Source organism: Anopheles darlingi, chromosome 3, assembly GCF_943734745.1.
Source record: "Anopheles darlingi chromosome 3, idAnoDarlMG_H_01, whole genome shotgun sequence".
In the NCBI taxonomy this organism is placed as follows: Eukaryota; Metazoa; Arthropoda; class Insecta; order Diptera; family Culicidae; genus Anopheles; species Anopheles darlingi.
In genome coordinates, this window is record NC_064875.1 from 17,431,467 (window position 1) to 17,453,966 (window position 22,500).

General features: G+C 48.4%; 1 protein-coding gene across 10 annotated transcripts in view; it reads right to left on the reverse strand.

Annotated features, from left to right (window-relative positions):
- Window positions 1-22,500, reverse strand: part of LOC125953387 (kinase D-interacting substrate of 220 kDa) — a 31,905-nt gene that overhangs the window by 8,871 nt on the left and 534 nt on the right. For 3 of the 10 annotated variants that reach the window (XR_007468957.1, XM_049682926.1, XM_049682927.1), the window contains exon 1: window positions 11,601-14,877. Coding sequence is in view for 7 of the 10 variants with exons in the window: in XM_049682926.1 (XP_049538883.1) it covers window positions 11,601-12,137 (537 nt within the window). In the remaining 3 variants the exon portion in view is untranslated. Of the gene's footprint in view, window positions 1-5,087; window positions 5,108-5,132; window positions 6,099-11,600; window positions 14,878-15,466; window positions 17,638-19,447; window positions 20,823-22,141 lie in introns of those variants that run through there. The other 7 variants (XM_049682924.1, XM_049682925.1, XM_049682933.1 and 4 more) reach the window with 7 other exon arrangements.

Consider the following 22,500-nt stretch of genomic DNA (forward strand, 5'->3'; position numbering starts at 1 on the left):
TAGCACTATGCACTCACATGAAGTATGTAGAAAAATAAAACGAGTCGTAACAACCAGAGAGAGAGAGAAAAGCAATTAAAGTGTTATCGTTGGTTTGAGCATTAAAAATGCTGGATAGAATGAAAAAAAAACTTTACCAAAAATTTATTGCGATATTGAGTATTAAGAGTTTGTTGAGTGATTAGAAATTAGAAAAAATCACAAAATTCTATCGTCTATTTACAAATACGAATGCACTCGGTCAATGGTTGAAAAAACGAAATATACAAACAGCTTTACATCGATGGACTTGAATTGAACTCGTCGCATGATACAACAAGAAACAACAGACACAACAGAACATCAAATCACATAACATGCAGATGAGAGATTCGCCTTTTGTATACTACTGTGTCCAAAAAGTAAGGTGACACGGTGTCCAAATTGCCCTCGTAAAAGGATATCTTTAGTTTTGTATTTTTTATATGTTGTCAGCACTGTTATTGACAACCATGGCAAGTTTCACGTCAAAATATTCACTAGTGTTTGAGATACGTATTTGTTTGTGAACTGCTAAAAGTGCATTCTTCGTTTTTCTCCATGTCGCAAATTTTTAAACAAAGATTTTGCATTAAAAATATTTTTTCTTCTGCAAATATATCAATGCGAATGGTACAGAATGTCTTTAGTGACGATACTACGTCAATAAAAATTAATTACACTTGGAGGAAACAATTCCAGGAGGGTCGGAAACGTTTTGAAGAGGATGAACGCTCTAGACGACCACCAACGACAATTGATGCAGTTCACGTCCAAAAAATCAAAGATTTGTTGTTGGAAAACCGTCGATTAACAACAAGAGACTTTGTTGATGATATTTGCATATCAAACATATCCGCTAATTACATTTGGAAGGATGTTTTTCATCTTAAGCGCGTCAGTGTTCGATCACGATAATGCACCATCTCACACTTCGTTGGTTTTCTGTGACTTTTTTGCCAATATTTTCACTCATATCGTTCCGATAAAACCGTATGCGCCTGATTTGGTTACATTTGGCTTCTGGCTATTAGACAAGCCCAAAATTTTGTTCCGGGGACACTGTTTTGACAAGATAGAGCAGATTCAAGCCGCTGCGAAAAAGGTGCTGAAGGCCATTCCTAAAGACGACATTTTCGCGTGTTTAGAAAACTGGAAAATTCGTCGGCATAAGTGCATTGTGTCTGGGAGGGATTACATTGATGGCAAAAAAATTGATTTGGAAGAAAAATTAAGGAACTTTCAAAATACATCCAATGTCACCTTACTTTTTGGACACAGTAGTATATCCAACAACCAACAAGATCTCGTCTCGTGTCACGATCGTATGACATTGCAAAAGCTGCAATAGAATTTGTTTCCTTAAAACATGCTCCAAACGATAGAATGCTACACGTGTGTTAACCTCAATCCATTTGGCCGCATTTAGAGGCCGCATTCGCATCATCATACCCATTGCCATTAACAAATCCGACACGGTAAACACTGCTGAGCAAATAGTACACCTCCCTGGTGGATTTCTTCTTGAAGACATTGCTGGTGGCAGACACTCAATCCGGCACAAAACACGAGACACGAGTGTGCTCCGCTTATCTAGCACGCACACCAAACACAGATGGCGGGGTCTATTCGGATTTCAGCTAAAGAACTTGCAATTTCCTTATCGGGCAAACGTCGCAACGACTGCTGCCTGCTGCAGCAGGTTGATGCACCTTTCGGTTGAAGACCCGTTTTCGTGTATTTCGTGCGCAGACCGCCACACCGCCACGCGATGAGTCACCCAAAACGCACAAACGCACCTTCTGCGTAACACCGACGACACCGTCCCGGTTCTGAAGTTTCTAATTGGCTGATTTTCCCACACTCCCCTCTGCTCATTAGAGAGGATGCAACCGGAGCCATCCGCCAGGGGATGATGGTGGTGGTCTGCTAAACGCATTGGCTTCGCATAACTAAGACCAGCGCGCGACCACCAAAGCGACCTTCGGGGCTTACCGAGCGCGGAATAGGCTAATAGGGGGTAAATGTGGTTCCGCTTCGGTCTTCTATCCCCGCGTTCGAACAAGGAGGCCACAATCGGTATTTGCGCAGCAATGTCGCTACTATACACAACCATCACCACCAGTGCACCAGCACCGGTTGCAGCACCGGTCCGGTCCTACACCGTACCGTAAGGATAGAGCCCGGTTCGATTGAACGCCATCAACGAGATTCCGATACAGAAGTGGATAGCTAGGCAGGCAGGTCGCGATGACGATGACATCATTAGCGTGAAAGGCTCGAAAGAAAGAAAGGAACGCCATGAACGCGCTGGTGCTCGGGGTTCGGAAGCGGCCACGGCCACGGGACGGCCACTGCAGCAAACCAGGCGAGCAAGCGCCTAGCATCTCACCTCGTGCCGGCTCCGGGGTTCCGGTTTTGCGATCGAAATGACCGTGCTTACATTGAACAGTTGACCATCAGCAGCAGCAGCAGCAGCAACAGTAGACCAGCAGACAACAGGCCGGACCCCGGGGATGGCGTTCCTACCCCTCCAATCGAGTGGACGGGGCGGAGGTAATTCCATCTTTTTATAGATGGATAATTTAACAATTTTGTCGTCAACAACCGCTCACGTTCCCCTTTTTCCACTCCCTTCTTCTTGGTGATTATCTCGTGCCATCTTCCTTTAGTCTACCTCCTCTAATTGGGGTCATACAGGCGACCGGCACTGTGTTGCACGCGCAGATAGCTCGCCGTTTAGCGGAGCGTTTAGAAAATGAGGGGGACTTCATTGCTGGTGTGCATTTTGAAGCATGCACGCGCGCTGGACGGACTGGATGGATTGCAGAGGCTTCGCTGAAGAAGACTAATCTGTCCGATTAGGTTTCTAATCGATAAAATCGAAACAGTGTAAGCAGATCTCGTTAGGAACGTTGTCGCTGTACCCTTCAATTAGTTTGTGTAATAATGTTTCAAGGTAATTTGTGACAGTAAAAAGGTAGCTCAAAGATAGCAAACCGAACAAAATGCAGTTAGATCAATTGGTAAGTGACCTTGATGGGAACCAAAATGATCCTCCATTGAGCAGACGGAAAGGTGTTCAATTTTGGCACCTAGGGACATTAATTTGACTCCCTTTAGCAGCCGGCTATACTGGCTTTCCAATGACTGTCAACTTTCACACAACTTTCCTTAACGAAATGGTCAACACTTTTACAAAAGATATTGGAACATCATCCCTAAAAACATCCTCCATGCTATCAGCACAGCTTTTGGAACCATAGTTGCTTCAATGGCCGATCCGCCGCTCCACTTAAGCTGTCCATTGTAATAATAGAAAACTACTTCCCGGAGAATAATCATGCCTGCCCGTGATCAGGTCAGCTAAACGGTGCAGATATCAATCATGAAGCCACCCCGCGAATGGATCACGACTGCACCAAAACCCCTCCCGGGTGCAGCACACACAACCCCCCAGTGTACTCATGCATGAGCGACAGACAGACAGAGGGCGGGGGCGGGGGGGGGGGGGGAGAATAGAATCTAAAGCTCAAACAGCCATCAAAGGCCCCCGGCGCCCTGGGTTCAAGTTGCTTCTAAACCAGGCACTACCACTACTACTACTGCTGCTGCTGCTGTCGCGGTTCCTTTTTTTTATCAACAGCGATTATACTTTTAAATTGGTCCCTTAGTTAATCAAATCGCGCCCACCCGCGCCCAGTGCGTTCTATATCACTCTTTCCCCGGGTAGCAGCACGCCCCAGCCAGCCAGCCAGCCAGCCAGCCAGCCAAAGGGGAGGCACGGCGAAACCAATGGACACTCTGGGGGTCTTTAGGAACTACGCGGACCTGGATGGACATAGCCGGCTTTCCGCGACCCCTGCACTCTCTCTCTCTCTCTCTCTCTTCCTCTTTTCAAAAGGCAGTTTCTACGCTCTGTTCAGCTCTCTGACCAGAAACTCTGCTGCTGCAGCAGCAGCAGCAATGCAAATGCACACAAACAACCGGTCCAGAGCGGCGGATTAGGCAGCAAAAGCTGTACTCTGCTGGCAGGCAGGCAGGCCCCGTTGCATGCGCCGCCTGGGACCATGCGTTGGTGGTGAGCTACTACTACTTGCACTCTGACACGCCTCTAAGGTGCAGCACCTACTACGGCGTGCTACTACGGACCGGTGAGCAACACACACACACGGGGGCCGAGTGCAGCAGGACATACGGTTGTTTCGGAGCGCGCGTGGTGGACACACAACATGTTTATCGACACTTTAGCACCCGACCAACCTGCCAGGCCAGGCCAGCCAGCCACCTCGTCAGACAGCTAACCACCGAGCCGAGAGAATGGTCTCAAGGTCGATGAAAATATCGGACACGGCTAGATAGAGCAGAGCAATCCGGATCCCTGGAGCATGAGTCACTTGGCCTAGGGTGCGCGAAGTAAACAAATCGTTCGCTCTCTTTCTCTCTCTCTTAAGCACTCTCGGCTTTAAGGCCACAACGACGCATTTTCGGGAATCTGTGTAATCTGAATATAAGGCGCAGATTAAAGCCCACGCGGTGCGTCAGAGAGCGATCTTCAAGCACCAGGGACCACACTAAACCCCCTCCTTGTTGGCCATTTTGCCAATCCATGACGGAGAGTGTGGTATATGTTTGTGCTAGATGCAAAAACAGGCTTTCTGCGTAATATTACGCCTCCGGATCCGCTCTCTCATCTTCCACCAAAACAAACGTGCGTAAGACGTAAGATTCGATCGTAAATTATCTATCAATGCCATCACGCTGTATCGTGCCCCCCCTTGAACCCCCTTGGACGTAGCAAAATTGCAAAATGAAGAATCGAAAGGAAAAAGTTACGCATTGAAGAGGGGTAATTAGTTTGTCTATCATAATAATTAATTGTACTAAGCAGAGAACAGCAGCAAGGAAAACTGGAAAAGCGAGAAATGGAAGCGATCTTTCATCGACTGAAGGATACTACAACGTATTGTAAGTTAATTTTTCAAAAGCCGCTGTCAAAACCTGTCAAGGATTATGACGAAACGCCTGCCAGTTACATCCTCTACCACCACCATCACCCCCCTACCTACTAGCCGGCACACATGCCCATCCGCAGAAGCAACCGGGTAACGTACATGCACTTTCGAAGATCGCGTTATGCGCCGACCGTACGCCTTGAGACGCTGCACGTTCAGGATCAGCTCATCGCACCCGATTACTTTCATCTTGGTACAATCTCGGTGTGCCACCACCACCACCACCCGCGTACGATATCACAGAAGGTAACAGCACACGGCCACAAACACACACACACGGGCAGCAACAAGCACACAAACGCGCAACGCACATTCGACAGTGGACAAGACAGACTTAAGCGTCGCGGCGTTGCATCCGATCCGAATGGTTTTCGGTGTCTTCCCCCAAAAACCGGACGATCGACCGGTGACGGAAAGACGGGATCTGAAACACATAAAGTCCAGCGCCTGGACACACTAAGAAGGACACAAACACACACACACACACACACGGAGAGAGAGACACACATATTTGGGGTGTTAAAAATTGCATTCTGGTTTCTGCAGACAGACACTCTGCTCCGCTCTGCTCCGGTTGCCCAATTTTCTCAAACCATTTTCGTCGTACAGCAGCACTAGCAACAGCAGCAGAGTGGCTTCCTCCTCTTCCTCCACCCTGTCATTCGTTGCAGACAGGAGTGTACCGCAATAATTTATAATATACAACGCGCGGAGGGATTGCTTTTTTTGGGGGGTTTGGTTTAATTGGTTATCCTTCGTGCTTTCTTGCATCTTTGGGCATCTCTTACGCGACTTATCGGTTTTTCGGTTCGGTTTCGGATGATCAGATCGTGACCTTACATTGGTGGTGGTATCGTGCAGTGCGCGCGCATCAGGCGTCAACAAGATAGGACCGCGGTCATTTTTTTTTTTTTTTGGCAGGGAGAGCAGCAAGGGAAAGGACAATAAACCTCAAATTGCAATCGGTGAGGTGGAAAATGTAATCCGTTAAGTGGCCATAAATTGCCGCTTCCACGAATGGAAGATGCGAATGCATAAAAATCAAACACGCAGAGACAAGGACGATTTATAGGCCCCTATTGCGAGTGTCTTGTCTCGTTTTCAAGACAAGACTCGACCAGTCTTGTCTGGTAAAAACCGCGGAGTCTTGGTTGTCTAAAATCGGTATTGCGAGAGTCGCATGAATACTTGAATGAACAAGTGTTCATTTGGCTGTCAAAAGCCGTCAAAATCCTAGCTTTGTATGTAAACAATCGCGCGCAGCTTGAGTTTCCTTACCGTTAACGTGTTTTAATTCACCAAAAAAATGTTTTCAATCGTACAATATTTGTTCAATTATTCTCAATCTCTGATGCATTTTTATTCAGGAACTCGATCGTCACGAAAGCAAATGTTGAGGTTTGAGCCCATTACATGGTTCTCAGAAAATGTGCCATTTCGTGCAATTGAACATAATCGATTACTGGTAATAGGTTATTGATTAATTCCATTAAATTCTTCCAAATCAACCGCCAGTCTGCTAAATAAAAAACTGTTACGGTAATCTTAAATCGCAGTCTTGTTTGGCAGACTCCCAGTCTGGTAGCTTTGAGTACAAGACAGCTGAGTCTCGTTTCCAAGACAGAAATCGGAGTCAAGCAAGACACTCGCAATACCGACACCAGACTGACGTTTGTCTTGGAAACGAGACAAGACACTCGCAATAGGGGCCATAAATGCTGTCACAATCCTCCTTGCTTACATGCATCATCTCAGGCGCATATCCGAGCATAATGTTGAACTGGCACGCGAAAAATCCAATTCCAAAGTACATGGATCTGCGGATCGTCGTAAAAATGGGTCCCGACGATACAAACCAGACTGTCAGATGTTCATTTATCTTGCTGAAGACTCCCTCCGTTGGATATCATCTCGCCATTGGCGAGGCTCCATACTCCCTTTCAAAGCCAGAATGCCCGTCCGTTTTTTGGGAGGGTCGGTAATCCCAAAGAAGAGGAGAGGTTTGACTAGTAACCAAGCCCGAGGGCCCAGGGAAACCCCCAAAAATGTTCGGCTGAGGTCATAAACTTGAAATAGTTTGGCGTGAAAGCGATTCCGGTTCTACGTCGATCGCTCTACTTCACCACCTCAGAAAAGGTCTGCGTCCACAGACGACGCACAGCACAACCCAACGTACGAGGGAAGGGAATTAGCAAACATAACAGACAGACAGCGCGGTTCTTACTTCATTAAAAATCATTTGTTAAAATCGCCAAACCCAAAAAATTGATCCCTCGGTATAGAGTGGCGCTCCGCCAACGCCACCTCCGATCGGGTGAGAATTTATCGTGAGAACGCGCACGCTGGAATCGAGTTTCGTTTCTGGGTCCGGATGGGCCCGGAATTGCCGATCTTTATCTTTTTTTTTATTATTTTCTTTAAAATTTATTACACACCCGGAGGGAAGGGGGATTTTATTTTAATCTTCTGCTTCACACGATGCGACATGGCATGGGTTTTGTTTTCTTCTTTATTTTGGCTAACGAAGAAAGATAACAACAAAAACCCGTTTTGCGCTCCATTCGCGGGATCACATGGAGGAGGACCGCGATCCCTGCCGCCGCTTTCCACCCCCTCAGAGGGAGGGCCAGTCTCGTTGATACAGGTTTATTTCCGATTTGTTTTTTTTTGTGTTTAAACTTTCCGCTCATTATGGCTTAAGCACCTTTCCGGTGCTAATTCGTCCCGGTGTGTCACCGAAACGATGCATGAAACATATCAACACATCAACACATCGACACACTCTGGGTGCTGTGCAAAAACACGATAAGGCGAGGCTGAAGTAGATGCTCTGCTTAACTGTTGTTGCCCGCTTTTTCTCTTTGTTTCCCAGTTAAAACACACACACAAACAGTGGCGTGATGAGGCCAGGAATAAATTAACATAATCCTATCGGATGGAGCCTTTTTGGCCGAATTTTGTTTTGCGGAAAGGAACGGCAACTAAATGGAGCATCTTGGCCAATTTTGGACCACGATTTCCTCAATCGCAGGGACGACACAGACACACACACATTCTGCCAGCAACGGATGGCCACTACGACACTCTGTACGTGACGAAAATGGATTGAGACGGACCGGAGGAGCGCGCCCTGTTCTCTGTACTGTCGCTGTTACTCTTACGGATGCTGTTACGGAACGGTTGGTGCACTATTCCACAACACCACACGAGAAGGACACGTTCTCGTCTGAACACACTACTAGTGGCGGTGTCTCGAAATGCTGAACGGTTCACGAGCGCTTTGAGTGGCACACAGAAACTGCGGCTCTGTCCGGAAATGCTGCTTCTGGGACACTTTTACTGTCCGGACACTTGCGCCCGACACACCACTACAGCCACTAGCAGCAACGGGGGCGCGATGTATTCTCATTCTTCGTCGTGTGGTTCCAGCGGAAGTGGACACGATCCATCATCACGTCGTTCGATGAGGACGAGAGGACCGGAGGCAAATTGTTCTAAGGCGCTCGGATGCACGCGACGTCGACAACGACAACGACAACGAGGGATGCAACAAACCCGGAGCCACCGGTAGTGGCCGTAGTGAAGTAACCGTACCGCTGGACCACGCGAGCGCCAACTGACCCCCTCTCCTCTCTCTCTCTCTCTATTTCAGTCAGTCAGTCAGTCAGTTGCGTTCGATGGTTCGCGGGCGACTGAACCGAACGTCAGGTCGTGCCTGATCCGAAAGGCTCGCAACAAACCAAGCGCCGCAAACCCGACTGCCTCAATCCGATCCGATCCGATCCGATCAGGCTGGGTGGATCAAGCGAACATCAAGCAGTCCCAGCGCGCTGGTGACAGAAACCACTAGCACTAGCGGAATGGTTCGTTCGTTCGCAAAGGAACAGGTTCCAACCACCACAACAGGCCACTACACAACACAACAGCTGATCTCCACAAGAGAGCTGAGCCGGGAGGTGACGAGAATTCACGACGCAAAGCACGAACCCGATGATCGTCGACGAAGCGACGAACCTCCGAACGGCATACGGTGCGTACAGTCGTCGTTCAGATCCAGCAGCTGGGCATATACAATACTTCGGTTGCCAACCACCATCGCGGAGTACATGGCGCGATTTAAAGAACGCGTTCGAACATTAGACGGAGGCGAAAGATGTGTCGTCGTGAGGACCGTGCCTCCGGATATGCGCGTCACACACGACGTTTCGTTCAATGACTTTTCCGTATTTCGCCCCCGAGCGATGCTGCCTGGTGCCCTTCATTTTATTGGTCCAACACATTAGGGTTTCAGCGGTTGGCGGCATGGAAAAAACCCCTCTGGGTGTTTTATGTTGGAGCTGATATTTTTGCATGGATGTTAGAAAAAGGGGTGCACTGGAAAAAGAAGTATCTTCTCTGTGCCAAGATTTTTGCTAGACTAACTTTTCTAAACTCACAGGACTTCTTTGGATTGGATTGAAGTATGACACATTGGGTCATTGTAAGTTACTCCGCATGTAAATAAAATCAAATCATTTCAACCATCTACATTGTTTCCATATCCCATGAGTTCATAGCGGACCTACTCCAGTAAATATAGTTGCGAATAATCGGTCAGATCGGAGAGCAATTGTAAATTCAAATAAATCCCATAAAAGAATTCAACTTTATAGCAAACGTCCGAGATGCCGGTCCGCTGCTAGAACCGATTAGCGACAGTTGCCTGCCAGATCCAGATCAAACACCACTGAGCACTGGGACTGGGAGCAGGTTTTGTAGATCGGCTGTACACCACACCCCTCTCCCTAGTCAAGAATTTGAAAGTCAATTCGGGAGATGCACGAGTAATGCCGATCGAAGTACAACGCATGCATCGGACCGAGCTGTTCCTTATTGAAGGCGTGCACTGCGTATGAATATGACGCTTTTAAACGCGCCTTCGCCCATTGTGTGCCGAGTTATGTTTCTACCCGACCCGATCGGGCACGTGGCCACACGAGCCTCTTGGCAACGATTGATACGCAATTTCTGCTAGCTACTAGGCGGCAAAATCGAATCCATCGTGATTGGCATATTTTAAGTGTCCGGACCGGACAACGATAGCACGTCATTGCTTCGACCTCCCCCCCCGCCAAAGCTATCGTGTATTCCCGTATGAATACGAAAATAGCCTAAATTGTTAATCGACCAACAAAGGAGGTAAGGAGGATCGCCTCCTATGCATGACGTAGTTTTCGGTGCGCGCGCAAGGCTAGCGCAGTGCCAAGAAAGATCAAAACTGAAATCCGTCTGAGGGCCCCCGGCTGCGGCCAACTGTTAACGATGGCAAACGATTTGTTTTCATCCGAAGCAATTTGTCATTATGACGCCCCGCATAACACCGCACAGTGTGTATAAAAGATTCACGACAGTTGGAATGATGCCAACGCTACCACATTAGTTGATGCTAATGACTCGCGGGCCAGATGTACCGTGTAAAACAATTACAACAATGTTTTTCTGCGCCCGAAGCGAAAGTGTAAACGATCCGCGATAGGCGATACACCTGCTATGGTGAATCATTCGCTCAGGTTACTGAAATGTTGATTGGTTTGGCGACATTTGGTAGAGAATGAGAAAAAAATGAATTTTAGACACATATTGACTTAACATGATAGAACGGTCATCTGTAAGCAAATTAGTATAAAGTAAACAGCACACCATGCCGTCTGTTACATCAAGATTAGCTGGGACCAACAGTAACAACACCAATAGGTTTTAAACATTTCAGTCAATTGCTAATATGATAAGAACGGGCGAACAATGTCTACAAATAAATTCATAGAAGAACATTTAACTGTTTTAGTGCAAACGAGTGATCTGCAGGTAATTAGTGCATACGAACGCTTCAAAACATCTGTAGAGCCAATAGACAAAGATGAAAAAAACCCTCTAAGAAAATCGATAACGTGAAACAAAAAACGATAACTAAAACACATCTTTAGCTGCCCCTAAAACCAAAAAAGAACAACCAAAAGAACACAAAACAAACTTAAAACATGAGAGTATGATAACAACACATGGAGAGACAGGAATGAAACAGGGGAAAACACTTTAGGTACTACAAGGCGATCGAACAGCTACCAGGAACATGGGAAGATCGAGGATGCGATCAAGAAATGGACGAGCGATATAAAAAGACAGCGAAGAAGACAGAGAAAAGGAGAGAACAAGAGAGAGAGAGTGTGTGTGTAAAAGAGAACAAGAACGAGAAATAGAGAGGGGATGAGATAGAGAGCACGAGAAAGGGAGCGAGCTGGATGGCTAATGGTCTAGCGGCAGCAACAGCAGCAGCAGCAGCATCAGTTAGTTAAAAAGGGAAACAAAAACGATCAAAACGTGGAGAAGGGAAGGGGTTAATGGCAAAAAACACGGCCAATGGTGAGGGGGAAGGGGGGTTATGTGAGGATGCCAGGATGCTCAAACCGAGAACGAGTTGGTTGCTTGCTAAGTTGCACAAGGTATGGCAGGCGAAATGGTTGGTTATAGAGCGAGCGAACGAGCGCACAAGGATCGTGTGTGTGAACACATGGTGGTGGTGGTAGATACCGTATTGGAATGACGTCTCATGATCGCAAAACTGAACCGCCGGTGTTGCGTGTGGTCCGAATCGGCGGTGCTGGCGACACCGGCCAGCAGATTGCCCGGATGGTAAGGCGAAAGCGAGCTTGTTACGACCAGCGAAGGTATGCGCAGCCGGTGGTATAGCAACCGTGTTGGCGTGCTGCTTCTGCTGCTAACAGTGGCCGTAGTGGCCGAGCCGCCTGCCACGGTACCCGCTGTAGAGCTAGTGGCCGTCTCCGCTGGACCACCGGGTTCGGTGAGGCCTCGGGGTATGCTAGCGGCACCGTCAGCCGCCACACGTTCCTCCCGTCCATCGGTTGGTGATACTGGCCGCTCTTGGTGTTGCTGCTGCTGCTGCTGCTGCTCCGGAGAGCTTGGCGTGGTGGCCAGCAAGGGGCTATTGTTGTTGGTTAGATCGAGTGCCTCCTCGAGTTGCTGGGTTGCGGCGGCCGCAAACGATCCATGAATACTGCTCACCAGTGCCCTCACATGATCATAGCCCCTGTTGTTGTCGTTATCCATGCTTTTGCGATGAGGCTAATGCGATGCCGATTGTAAATGGCCTTTTAGCGCTCAGGCAATCTTCGCGGGCAATCGAGATAAATCGGAAACAGCGGCGACGGCGCGACAGAACAGCACAGAACATGCGCAAAACGCGTTGCGTTCCAGCCGAACGTTCCGTACGTTCCCTTGCTAGGAGGGCATAGCTTTACGCCAGATCTTCGTGTCGTTTTCAACTCGCTAGCGGACGGTTTGACGGCCTTGGGTTCAGAACCTGAGAGCACCTGTGGGAAGATCGGTTTCGGATGCCGAACCAAGACGGGGCAGCAAAGCGATCGGATTGTAAAACTAGACCAATTGAACGGAGCCGAAGGAGACAGAAGTAACGGTGGCCTAATTATGTGTTCGTGCTGGATTTTCGTTCTCGTCTATTCAGTTTTTGATAAAACAACGATTTGGAGTATGCAATAGGCAGAGGTTTGATTGATTGAAACAAACCATGGGGAAGAGGTAGGTAGAGACAGGTAGAGAGAGAGAGAAAGAGAGAAATAGAGAGATAGAGAAGGAGAGAAAGAATGGATACGGTTAGCACAGTTGAGTCAACATCGCTGCCGTTGTTGTCATGGGTTGGAGGACGGACGACTGTACGATGTGGGATAGCAATCTTCTCTTCTGGAAAAGAACAATCATGTATCACAAAGATGGGGTTCATCCTAGTTTCAAACCAAACTCATTCAAACTCTCTGCAGAATGCACTATCGGGGGAACGGGAAAAGGCAACACTATCGAGCTGTTAGCTGGCGGAAACCGAGGGACTACCGGGCGGGCGGGCGGGCCGTGCATAGCATTGAGAGCAAAACTGCGAAATCGAAGGACAGCAGCGCAGCGATCATCATGGAAGGAATACCTGGAGATTTTTCTTTTAAATGAATTTAGAAACAAATACTACTGGCAAAGCTATTGAACGGATACGAACATAACTTGGGTTCTTTTTTATTGGAGGTTGATTAATACTCCACCCATATTCAATCAATTTCAATTGGAAGCCATTCTTGGATACTATCATGAATCATGCTAGGGCAGCACTAAGTGGCAACTACTTGCAACGCTATACTATTCAAGCTATTCGATAGCATCTAAAATCGCTTCGATCTAACTCGACGAAACCACTCGGCAGTAAGCGTTATCATCTGTTACGCGAGTGTGCACCACACGCTACAGAGTCTTGATTCACACATTAAAGCGTTACCAACCAGAACCGAGAACAGAAGAACAAGCCGGAGGAGGAGGACGAGGAGGAGGTGCACCGAGGAGGGTCTTTTTTACGGCAGGTTTGGTAGCTGTATCCTGCACACCTCGGATGCACCAGAACGCCGCGCGAGTAAACATCGAGGGAACATAGACCACATTGAACGTGCCAGGCGATTGGGCGAGCATGGGAGTCGCTAACACGCACATGCACTAGCAGCCACGGAGAGAGGAATGATCTGGTATCGGAATGTCTGCACATCATCTTCGCGGTACAAACACACACACACACACATGGAGACACATGGACACAATTTCCATCTCGATCCATATGTTTCGCACTGAACGTTTCGATGGAAATCATGGTTGATAAATGATGATTTTGAATTAGATGGAAATGATACTAAGGAGTTGGTCATCTTGTAGAGTAGAAGTCGATGATGCACAACAGTAGACGACAATTGCCATAAGGCAGGTACTCTCGGAGATGAAGGTAGTCAAAGTGTCAACAGATGAGTGTATGATTGGCTTGTAAGTCAGTCCACGGTCGGTCAGTGCACTGTCGCTGAAGGTTCGCTTGCCATGCAGTGGCAGGCGCTATAAAATAAGGCAAATCCAGCGTAGAATTCAATTAGAAGTTATTGCACAAAAGGCTTAGAGAGCGGAGGACGTTGCACCTATCGTTTGTAGCAGTGCTACAAGGCAAAGGACATCCCACTCACGGTGTAGCCGTTGTCGTGCTAATTGCCGATCGTCGGTCACAAACGGGCGAGATAGTTCGTTAATGAATCGAATAGATCTCTACTTTATGAGCCTGTTTAACATCAAATTTACATATTATTCATCTACGGTTTTTTTGCCATCCTTCCTTTGCTTCCTGACAGGAACTTAGCCATTTCCGTAGGACGTTCGTTGTCGAGAACCAAGTCCTTTCATTTCTCCCGATGGCCGACGACCTTTGCCGCGTATTTTTTTTTTAATTACGCTAGCGTAAAACGCTATCACGAACTACACCCGATACATAGATCCTAAACGAATCTTGGATGAAAATTCGTGCTTACAGATATTGACGTTACTAAGCATTAACAAAGCTACTACAATATGAATGTTTTCCAGACAGCTTATGTGTCCTTTCCCCATCAAATCCACTTGAGATACGCATCTAGAACAGTCGCCAGAAAAAGTTCTTAGGACCACTGCATTCTGCAAATTGAAGGTTGTGTTGTAATGTACACCTCCGTCTTGTATTAGAGGTAACCGATAATAGATTCACAGACCGAAGACAGAAGTTTTCGAAACAATCGAAAAACTAAGAACTAGACGGCGACATCTCAGCACACGCTAGACAAAATAGTTTTGTGAGAATTCAACACCTAAGTGGCAAGTGATGGCGTTCAGCAGAAACTAATAATGGCTGATCATTGGCCTGCCTTGCTCCCCCAGCGCTTTGATCTTGAGAAATCCTTCACGATTCCGCGTGCAAATGTACTCCGCGCGAAGGGGGGGGGGGGGGGGGGGGGGCAAAACGTTGTCTCGCGCATTCGCGATAAGAGACAACCCCATCTCAGACAACCGAGGACAGGGCAGGGAAGACGTTGCCATTGCCATATCGAATGGAATGGTTTTACGCGTTTAGGGCCACCCGTATCTGAGCAGGTGATAACACGCGTCTCTCTCTCTCTCGTCTGTCGCTCGTCCATCGAGCGTATCACCCTATTATCATCATCATCTACAAACAACAGTGAGGCCCCGTGATCCATCGCCACCATCACGCCTCTAGCTGTTTCTGCGTTAATGAGCGCATGCTTGAGTGCCATCGACAATCGACGCGATATCTACCGAGACCCCGCGGCTCCTCGACGAGGACGCTCTCTCTCTCGAGGGACTGAAGTGATCAGCGACGACGTCAGCGAGAAACACTTTTCCACCACCTGACCGTGACGCACTGGGATCGCTTTTCTTTTCGGGCGAGATCGACAAACGATCGATTGCCGCACAACATCCTCTATGTATTCCCCACGCCCTTCCCCCCGGTTTATCCGCATTCCGTTGGGCTGTATCCGTATTGATTGATACCGGGCCGCCCCGGGATCTATATTTACCTGATGATGATGGTGGTGGTGATGCTCGTGCAGGCCCGGGAATCGATGCTTGCCTTTGAACATTGTGCTTGCCGTGAGGTGCGCGCTGTTCGCGCTCGTTTCCGTCCGGAGCCGGAATGTGAACGCCACGCCACGTCGGGCTATCAATCACTATCACCGAGCAGCAGGAAGGATGGCACGGACTCGTCGTCGCGGTCGACGTCGACAGGCGGTCGTGGAGTTAGTATCGTGTCGTGTCGATCAATACCAGGTGGTTTGAAGTGCTGCCGTCCTGGTAGTGAACTGCATACTCAACAATTGTGCCACCAGCAGTAATGCAATGTAGACCCTCCTACCACCACCACCAGCAGCAGCAACAGTAACAGCAGCTTCAATCGTGTACCATCCCGCGGGATGTCATTCCAATCAAACAACGAAGACGTTCGGCACAGCGAAAGCACATGAGTAAGCACTATTCGGCGTGTGTGGATCTGGCCGCTTCTTCGGACCAACTTTTGTAAACTGGGCCTCGGCCTTACACACAGCTTCGGCTTACACTAACTGTCTCACGACACAAACCCACAGCACACTGTGTTTACACGTTGATAGGAATGTTTTGCTTCACAACAGTAACAGCAGCTTCTTGCTGAACACGAACGCTGCAGCTCCTTTGTCGCCCTGGGTCGAGGTTCTGTTGTTCGGTTTCCTCAAGAAGATGCCGAAGGAATAGCAAGCAACCACCCCGCCCGAATCTAATTTGTGAATCGAATCACTGACAGCAACTGACGGATCGTCCACTAAAGCTGGTCCGCTATCTACGCCCGTACCCTTCGGAACCGAACCGAGAGCAGATGAACCCTTCGCAGCGTAGAACCGACCGCTGGTGCGCCCGTTCGTCAACTGAGAGCCGCTACACCAAAGCCGCGGTGACGGCTATACACGACCGAACGAATCGACTACAGCTGCTACCGCCGACGCCGGCGGTGACGATAGTGTAGGGTTGACCACCCTACCCTACACTGTTCCCCTATCCCGGAGTGGAGGTGTATCGCACGCCGCTAGCAACGGCGATGACAACGACCACGACGACGACGACGACGACGACAATAGACGGACGAAGCTGGCGCTATATATCTGTGATTAAAAATTCTTTCCCCACAAACAACGCGGCCCCCCCAGGGGGGAGTGTGTTTGTGTGTAGCGACGAGAGCGCGAGAGGCGCGAAACGCATCGACACGCGTGTTGGCAAGCGATGATGAGGACAGCGACGAGCACAAGCAGCTCGTTCGGCCTCGGTCTCGGCAGACAACAACAGCTGAAGAGCGGAGGCCCGAGCGTTTATCTGGTTTTTGCCCAGAAGCCCAAGAGGAAACAAGCGAGCAAGGCAAGGGTCGGTGGAATATTGGAGCAAAGACTTCTTGGATAACGAAGTGTTGCTAGATACCCAAACGAACACACACAGCACGCTGCGGTAATGCGCACTCGATGCGAGGAAACTTTCGGACCAGAGCGCTAGGAGGTACAAAGGAGTAAAGTTTTTGCATCGATTTTTAGACATTTAAAAGTTCAAAAACATTTACATATCCGGCGTGCGTGTAATAAACTTCGCGTAATGAAATCATAAAATCGTAAACGCTATCGAAACAGGATTATGGCCAAATGTGACACGAGGCAATAAAAGGGTGAGGCATTATATCAGACCACCGCTCGGTCTGTCTGATAAACCGGGAACGGGTGGCCAAATGGGTGATCTATAAAAAAAAACCCCAATAAGCCACCGTCAGCCATTATAACCCCATCAGCCGGATCGGAACCTCATAAAGCACCCAACTACTAAGGTGCGCACTACAATACAGCCAACATACCTCCTCTCCGAGCAGAAGTAAGGAATATCTTCTCAACCGTTGCATCACCATTCGTCGCGAGGCTTCTCGTCCGAATCAATCAATCTTCTTTTCAGACTACTTCACCCGAAAGTACTGCCAGCGCATTGCTCCGACTCACGAAAGCTAGCAATGGTTGCTCCGATGTTCGCAGTGTTTTCAACGGTTACCAACAATTTTAGATGCCTACTAGTAGTCCCACAGGCTAAGCGAATTCAATATCTTAAAGTCCAAGACCCTTGTGACAATCGACCATCGGACCCCATTTGGGACAAATTATTAAATTGTTATGCCGATTGTCAGCGCAATTGATTGCGCAAAGCTATCAGTGAACATCCCCCATCGGGAGCAGCAGCAGCAGCAACAGCAACACGCGGTTGTCCGATGGCCAAGGCATGGTCCAGCTGCAGCTTTATTGAATTCATTGGCACGTTTCCCCCCACTTCGATTGATCGGTGGTCTAACATTGCTCCGCACGTGCTCCGATGGGATGATTGAGAAGTTCAAGTAGCGTGCACGCTACACTATCGTACCAACACGGCGGCTCATCAAACCGAGCGCCTCTTTGGTGGTGCTTTCGAGTCGTTAATGTGTCGACACCTGACAGGCAGGAAATACTCATTAAGGAAGTGAGCGAACGGGTGATAGACGGTTATGACATCCCACAGTAATAGTCCCAACTGAAGTACTCTCTTGAAAATGTTCCTCTCCTTACTGCTCTGCATGCTGCCGCTTCCCTTAATACCCTTTAAGCAAATCGGATAAAATGTAGCAATTGGTTGTTTAAACACTTTGTTCTTTGTGGACGGTCCAAAAATAGGCAACGGGTGCTAGGCAGCAGCCTGTCGGAAAGGTTAAGTGTACGCGTGTCATGGCAGGGGCGACCGTTTAGTGCGCGATAAGAGCCAGCATCGTGCACACCCTAGCCAGTAAGACAACCGGGAGCCCCCAGGCTGTCGCACGCAAAGTAAGTCAGGGTCAGGGACGATCGTTGTCGATAGACGGACGGGTGAAAGAAATTAAAAAAACAAACAAACAAATAATCTGCGCCTTCAATTGCATCGACACGCGCGTAATGGCGCTCTAGATTGTGCTCGCGTTAATCGATGTAATTGGTTTCCTTTTTTAAAGAATTTCTCTGTCATAGCGATAGGGGCGTTAGCAAGAGAGCATATAAGAAAATAGCTCTTCAACATGGCAATGTTATGAGCTAATTTTGAGCTAATTGTTATAGATTACTTGTGAAGAGAATAGGTTGAGCTTAAAACCGTGTCCAGACGATGACGAATGTTGGAGAATTTCTCGACGAGAACTTCGCAAACAAACGTCATCCCATACAAATCCGGCGAGAAGTTATCGCGATAACTGCAATGCACGGCTAGCAAGCGAGCAAGGGAGAACGAGCGAGAACTTCTTTTGGAGCTGTCAAATCGTATGTAAACTCAAATTGAGCAAAAGTTATCGCGATAACTTTGTTGCTCGTTTGGACGCAGTTTAAGGGTTCTCTAATGTAAATAATGACCCCAATGTGCGAGAAAGTAGTATTAAACTAAAGAAGATATTCTGAATATCGCGTAGACTACTGATTCGAAATAAGTACTACTAAATACTACTACTACATACTAAATATATAAATATAGCAGCTGGATGAAAAAACTGACAGAAGTCAGCTTCCATTGCTTTTGCAAATGTAAACAGCAATCACTTGTGCAATTTTCATTCAGCCCCAGGTGCAATCGTACTGAAGGAGCACAATACTAAGACGAATCACTTGCATCCTATGGTAGCGCTCTTACTACTGTATGCATTCCCCATATTTGCACCCTTTTCCAACCAGGTTTTGTCACATTTTCGAAGAAAAAATGTGCATTAACTGCCGAGAAAAGGGGAAAAAATGCAACATCATGAGAGCACTAGACACCGAACGCCCGTCATCACGCCATGGGAGTCACTGGAACTCGAGTTTTGTTTGCTTGAAACCGACAACATCACAGCCAACCAAACACGAAGCGTGCGATGTAACCAGTCCCTGCCTCGGCAGCGGTCAGGTTGATAAGATGGTAAAGATTAACGGGCGACCATATCGCGCATTGCACGCGCGAGTCTCATCTCATCATACCTGGTTCGAGGAGGAAGTCGATCGACGGAGCGAGTTACGAAGAAAGCCCAGATAGGGCAGGATGCTGCCATAAGAGTGGGTTCGGGGTAATCCGGCCGCACTGCTGGGTCCGGGCGTATGGCTGCTGCTGCTGCTTCTGGCCAGCGATGATTGCGTCAAGGGCGAGAGCTCCGATAGCTCCCGATTCCGCAGAAATGGCCGTCGCTCCATTCTGGCGGCTTCAAGGCTTCACACACATGCACACAACCCGACAACGCTGCGCTGCTCCGGTGCGTTTCACAATAAAGTTCGTCACAATTTCATTAAAATAATTTTAAGAAAAAACTTTACACAAACACCTTCGCAGGGGACAGAACATGGCCCCGTGGAAGACACTGTCACAAGATTCGATTCGATCCCTAAAGATCACGTTAAAATTCGTTTAGCTCGGAGCTCGGCGGTACCACTGGTGCCACTGCCGGACATGATGTCAGTCTGGTCGGGCAATGCAACTACTGGCAGAGTGATGCAGTGCATCATCTCGAGGTGCCTTATCGAGAAGCCTCCGGGACTGGAACTCTCTTGCTGCTAGGGTCGCCCTCGCACTCGCTCTCTACATCAGACCACGCACACCGACACTCGGTAAAGGATTAATCGGTCACGGCAGCAGCGGCAGCAGCATTTGGCCCCGGCGTGGTGGTTACTGCTAATGATGATCACACGGCACTATGCGCGCACGGCACGCGGTATGAAGAGAGATTAGTCGAGGGTGACAAAGTATAGTACGCCGCCCTAGTGTGTCGCTCCCATCGCGTTATCAGTTCACAAACTGCGCGCTGGAATTAGTGAGCGCCATCACGCGATCAGCGAGTACGATCGCGCTGCGCCATGCAAATGTCTTGGTGGCTAGATCGAGAGCTAGATAGCCGCAATCCTTTGACCGAGTATGAATTATTGGCTCTTCTCTGAGAGATAAATCTCTTCGAACAAGTGCAAAGAGAGATCTCTGGTGAATCGCAACATTTTTGTACAGATCTAAAATATATCTTGTAAGGGGAAGAAATAATTTGATGAACCCTTGTAACACTCAGTCTGATCTCATTCTGTCACCTGTCTCATCATCTTAATTCCTTTTTCTCGTAATGCAGAAGGGGATCCTTCGCCACTCCACATCATACGGCTGTAAAAATAAAACCTCAATGAAGTGTGCCACGTGGGCAATTAATTACCCACAAATCATCCAATTAGCATGAAGAATCCCCTGACTCACAAGCAAAAAACAAAGGCCTACACGGATTAAATCGCATTCCATCTCTCAGCCAAAAAAAACAACAATCTTGAAGCAATAACCCCGGCGAAAATAAAGAAAAACAAGCAAACCAATTATCGCGTTTTGTTTCGCTTCATTCTCACGCCACGATCATCTATTTGTACCGGCAACACGAGGTCTTCGTGGTGGTTCCGCTCGGAAAATACCGAAAACAACCACACCTCCTTGATCATCTCAGCAACCGCGGACTCATTATTAGTCCATTTACATGAAGAAGCATCGAAAAGTGTCCCCCATTTTGCGTTGGAGGGGTGTGATTTGATGATCCTTTTCGACGGGCTCTCGATAGTGCCGAAAGCCTGCGTACTAAGCGGCTTCTTGTCTTTAGTCATAATTTTAAACACACGCAAACAACGTGGCGTCCTCGCAACACGATCGCTAATTAAAATTATGTTCCGTGCCGTTCGAGCATGGTACTGGCCCTCCCCTCCTCCCTGGTGACGTACCCCCCGTGCACCAGAAGTACGTACAAATATCAATGAAATTAATCACTCTTCCTGCCACCCTCCCATGCAGAGTGATGTTGATTTTTTGGGTATTAATAGAAATCGCGAAACGCGTGTACCATCGTGGAATCTCTGGCTGAGTGGCCTAATGGGGCAGCATGAGCCGCATGAGCTGGGACGGATGGGAGGACCTTGATATTTGCTCTTAACCCAGTGCTCTTTCACCTTCAGTCCTTTCGTGTCGAGAGCCTGAAAATGTACTACTCGCATAGTGTGCTGCTTCGTGGTTCGAATCGGTTGCTTGGGAACCGCGGCACCGCATTACTCATCACCACGCAGCCTCCTCCGTGTCCTCGGTCGCCCAAATACGGACCCCGTGGTATTCCCCTGAATCGGTGTCGATCAACAATCGATCTAGCGAATCAAACCATACAATGACGTCATCACGCAGATGATTAAAATCCATGGTAGGTGGAGTGGGGAAATTAAAGCGTGGTCTGCGGCCGATCGAAAACCTGAATTGCGTTGCCGCGATCAGCTGTTCCGGGGGGCCGGTGTTCGCGCGCGAGAAAGAAAGCAACACAGAGAGAAAGAGCGCGAACAACGCGGCTGCACCACTACCATCAACCGGCTCGTCGCGCAAAGGTGGGAAATGCCGGACAGGAAGGGTAAAGAGCGTCCAGGGCACGGAAAACCCTTTATCGGGTTTTTCTTCGGTTTGGTCCCCCGTTATCGCAATCCGTAGGGAGCTGGTGCGTTTTGCGTCACCACGTAGTTGCCACCGACAGCAGAGTCATGGTCGTGTATCGTGTCTCGTCATGATGGTGACGTCGGTCAATAATGGGATTTGTGTCGTTCTTTTCGGTCTGTACGATGAGCGTAAGATGGGAATGCTACCGGTTAAAGACACGGGACCAATTTCTCATCCCCCAAACTCACCTGATGCGCTGCGCTTTACTCTATCCTTCTCTTCCAGCTACACCTGAACAAACAAACGATACACGCCGATAGCTGTTGTTGCTCGGTTGCTAATGACCCCCCTTGCGGTCCGCTTTCTGGCTGGTGTTGCTAACCGCAGGTACTGGTGGTACTGTACTGATTTCCGGGAGCTGTCCGCTGTCCTCCCCGAAGGTTGATGATGCTGGTTTGTTGAATAACCGGGAAGAACAGAAGGCACGGCCACGGACACGAAGGTCGAGGTTACTTTTCACTTCAATAAAAGAGCGCGCGCACACACACACACGGCAAACACACCGCGACAATCTTCACGAAAAACCTCCACTCGCAACGGGATGCGT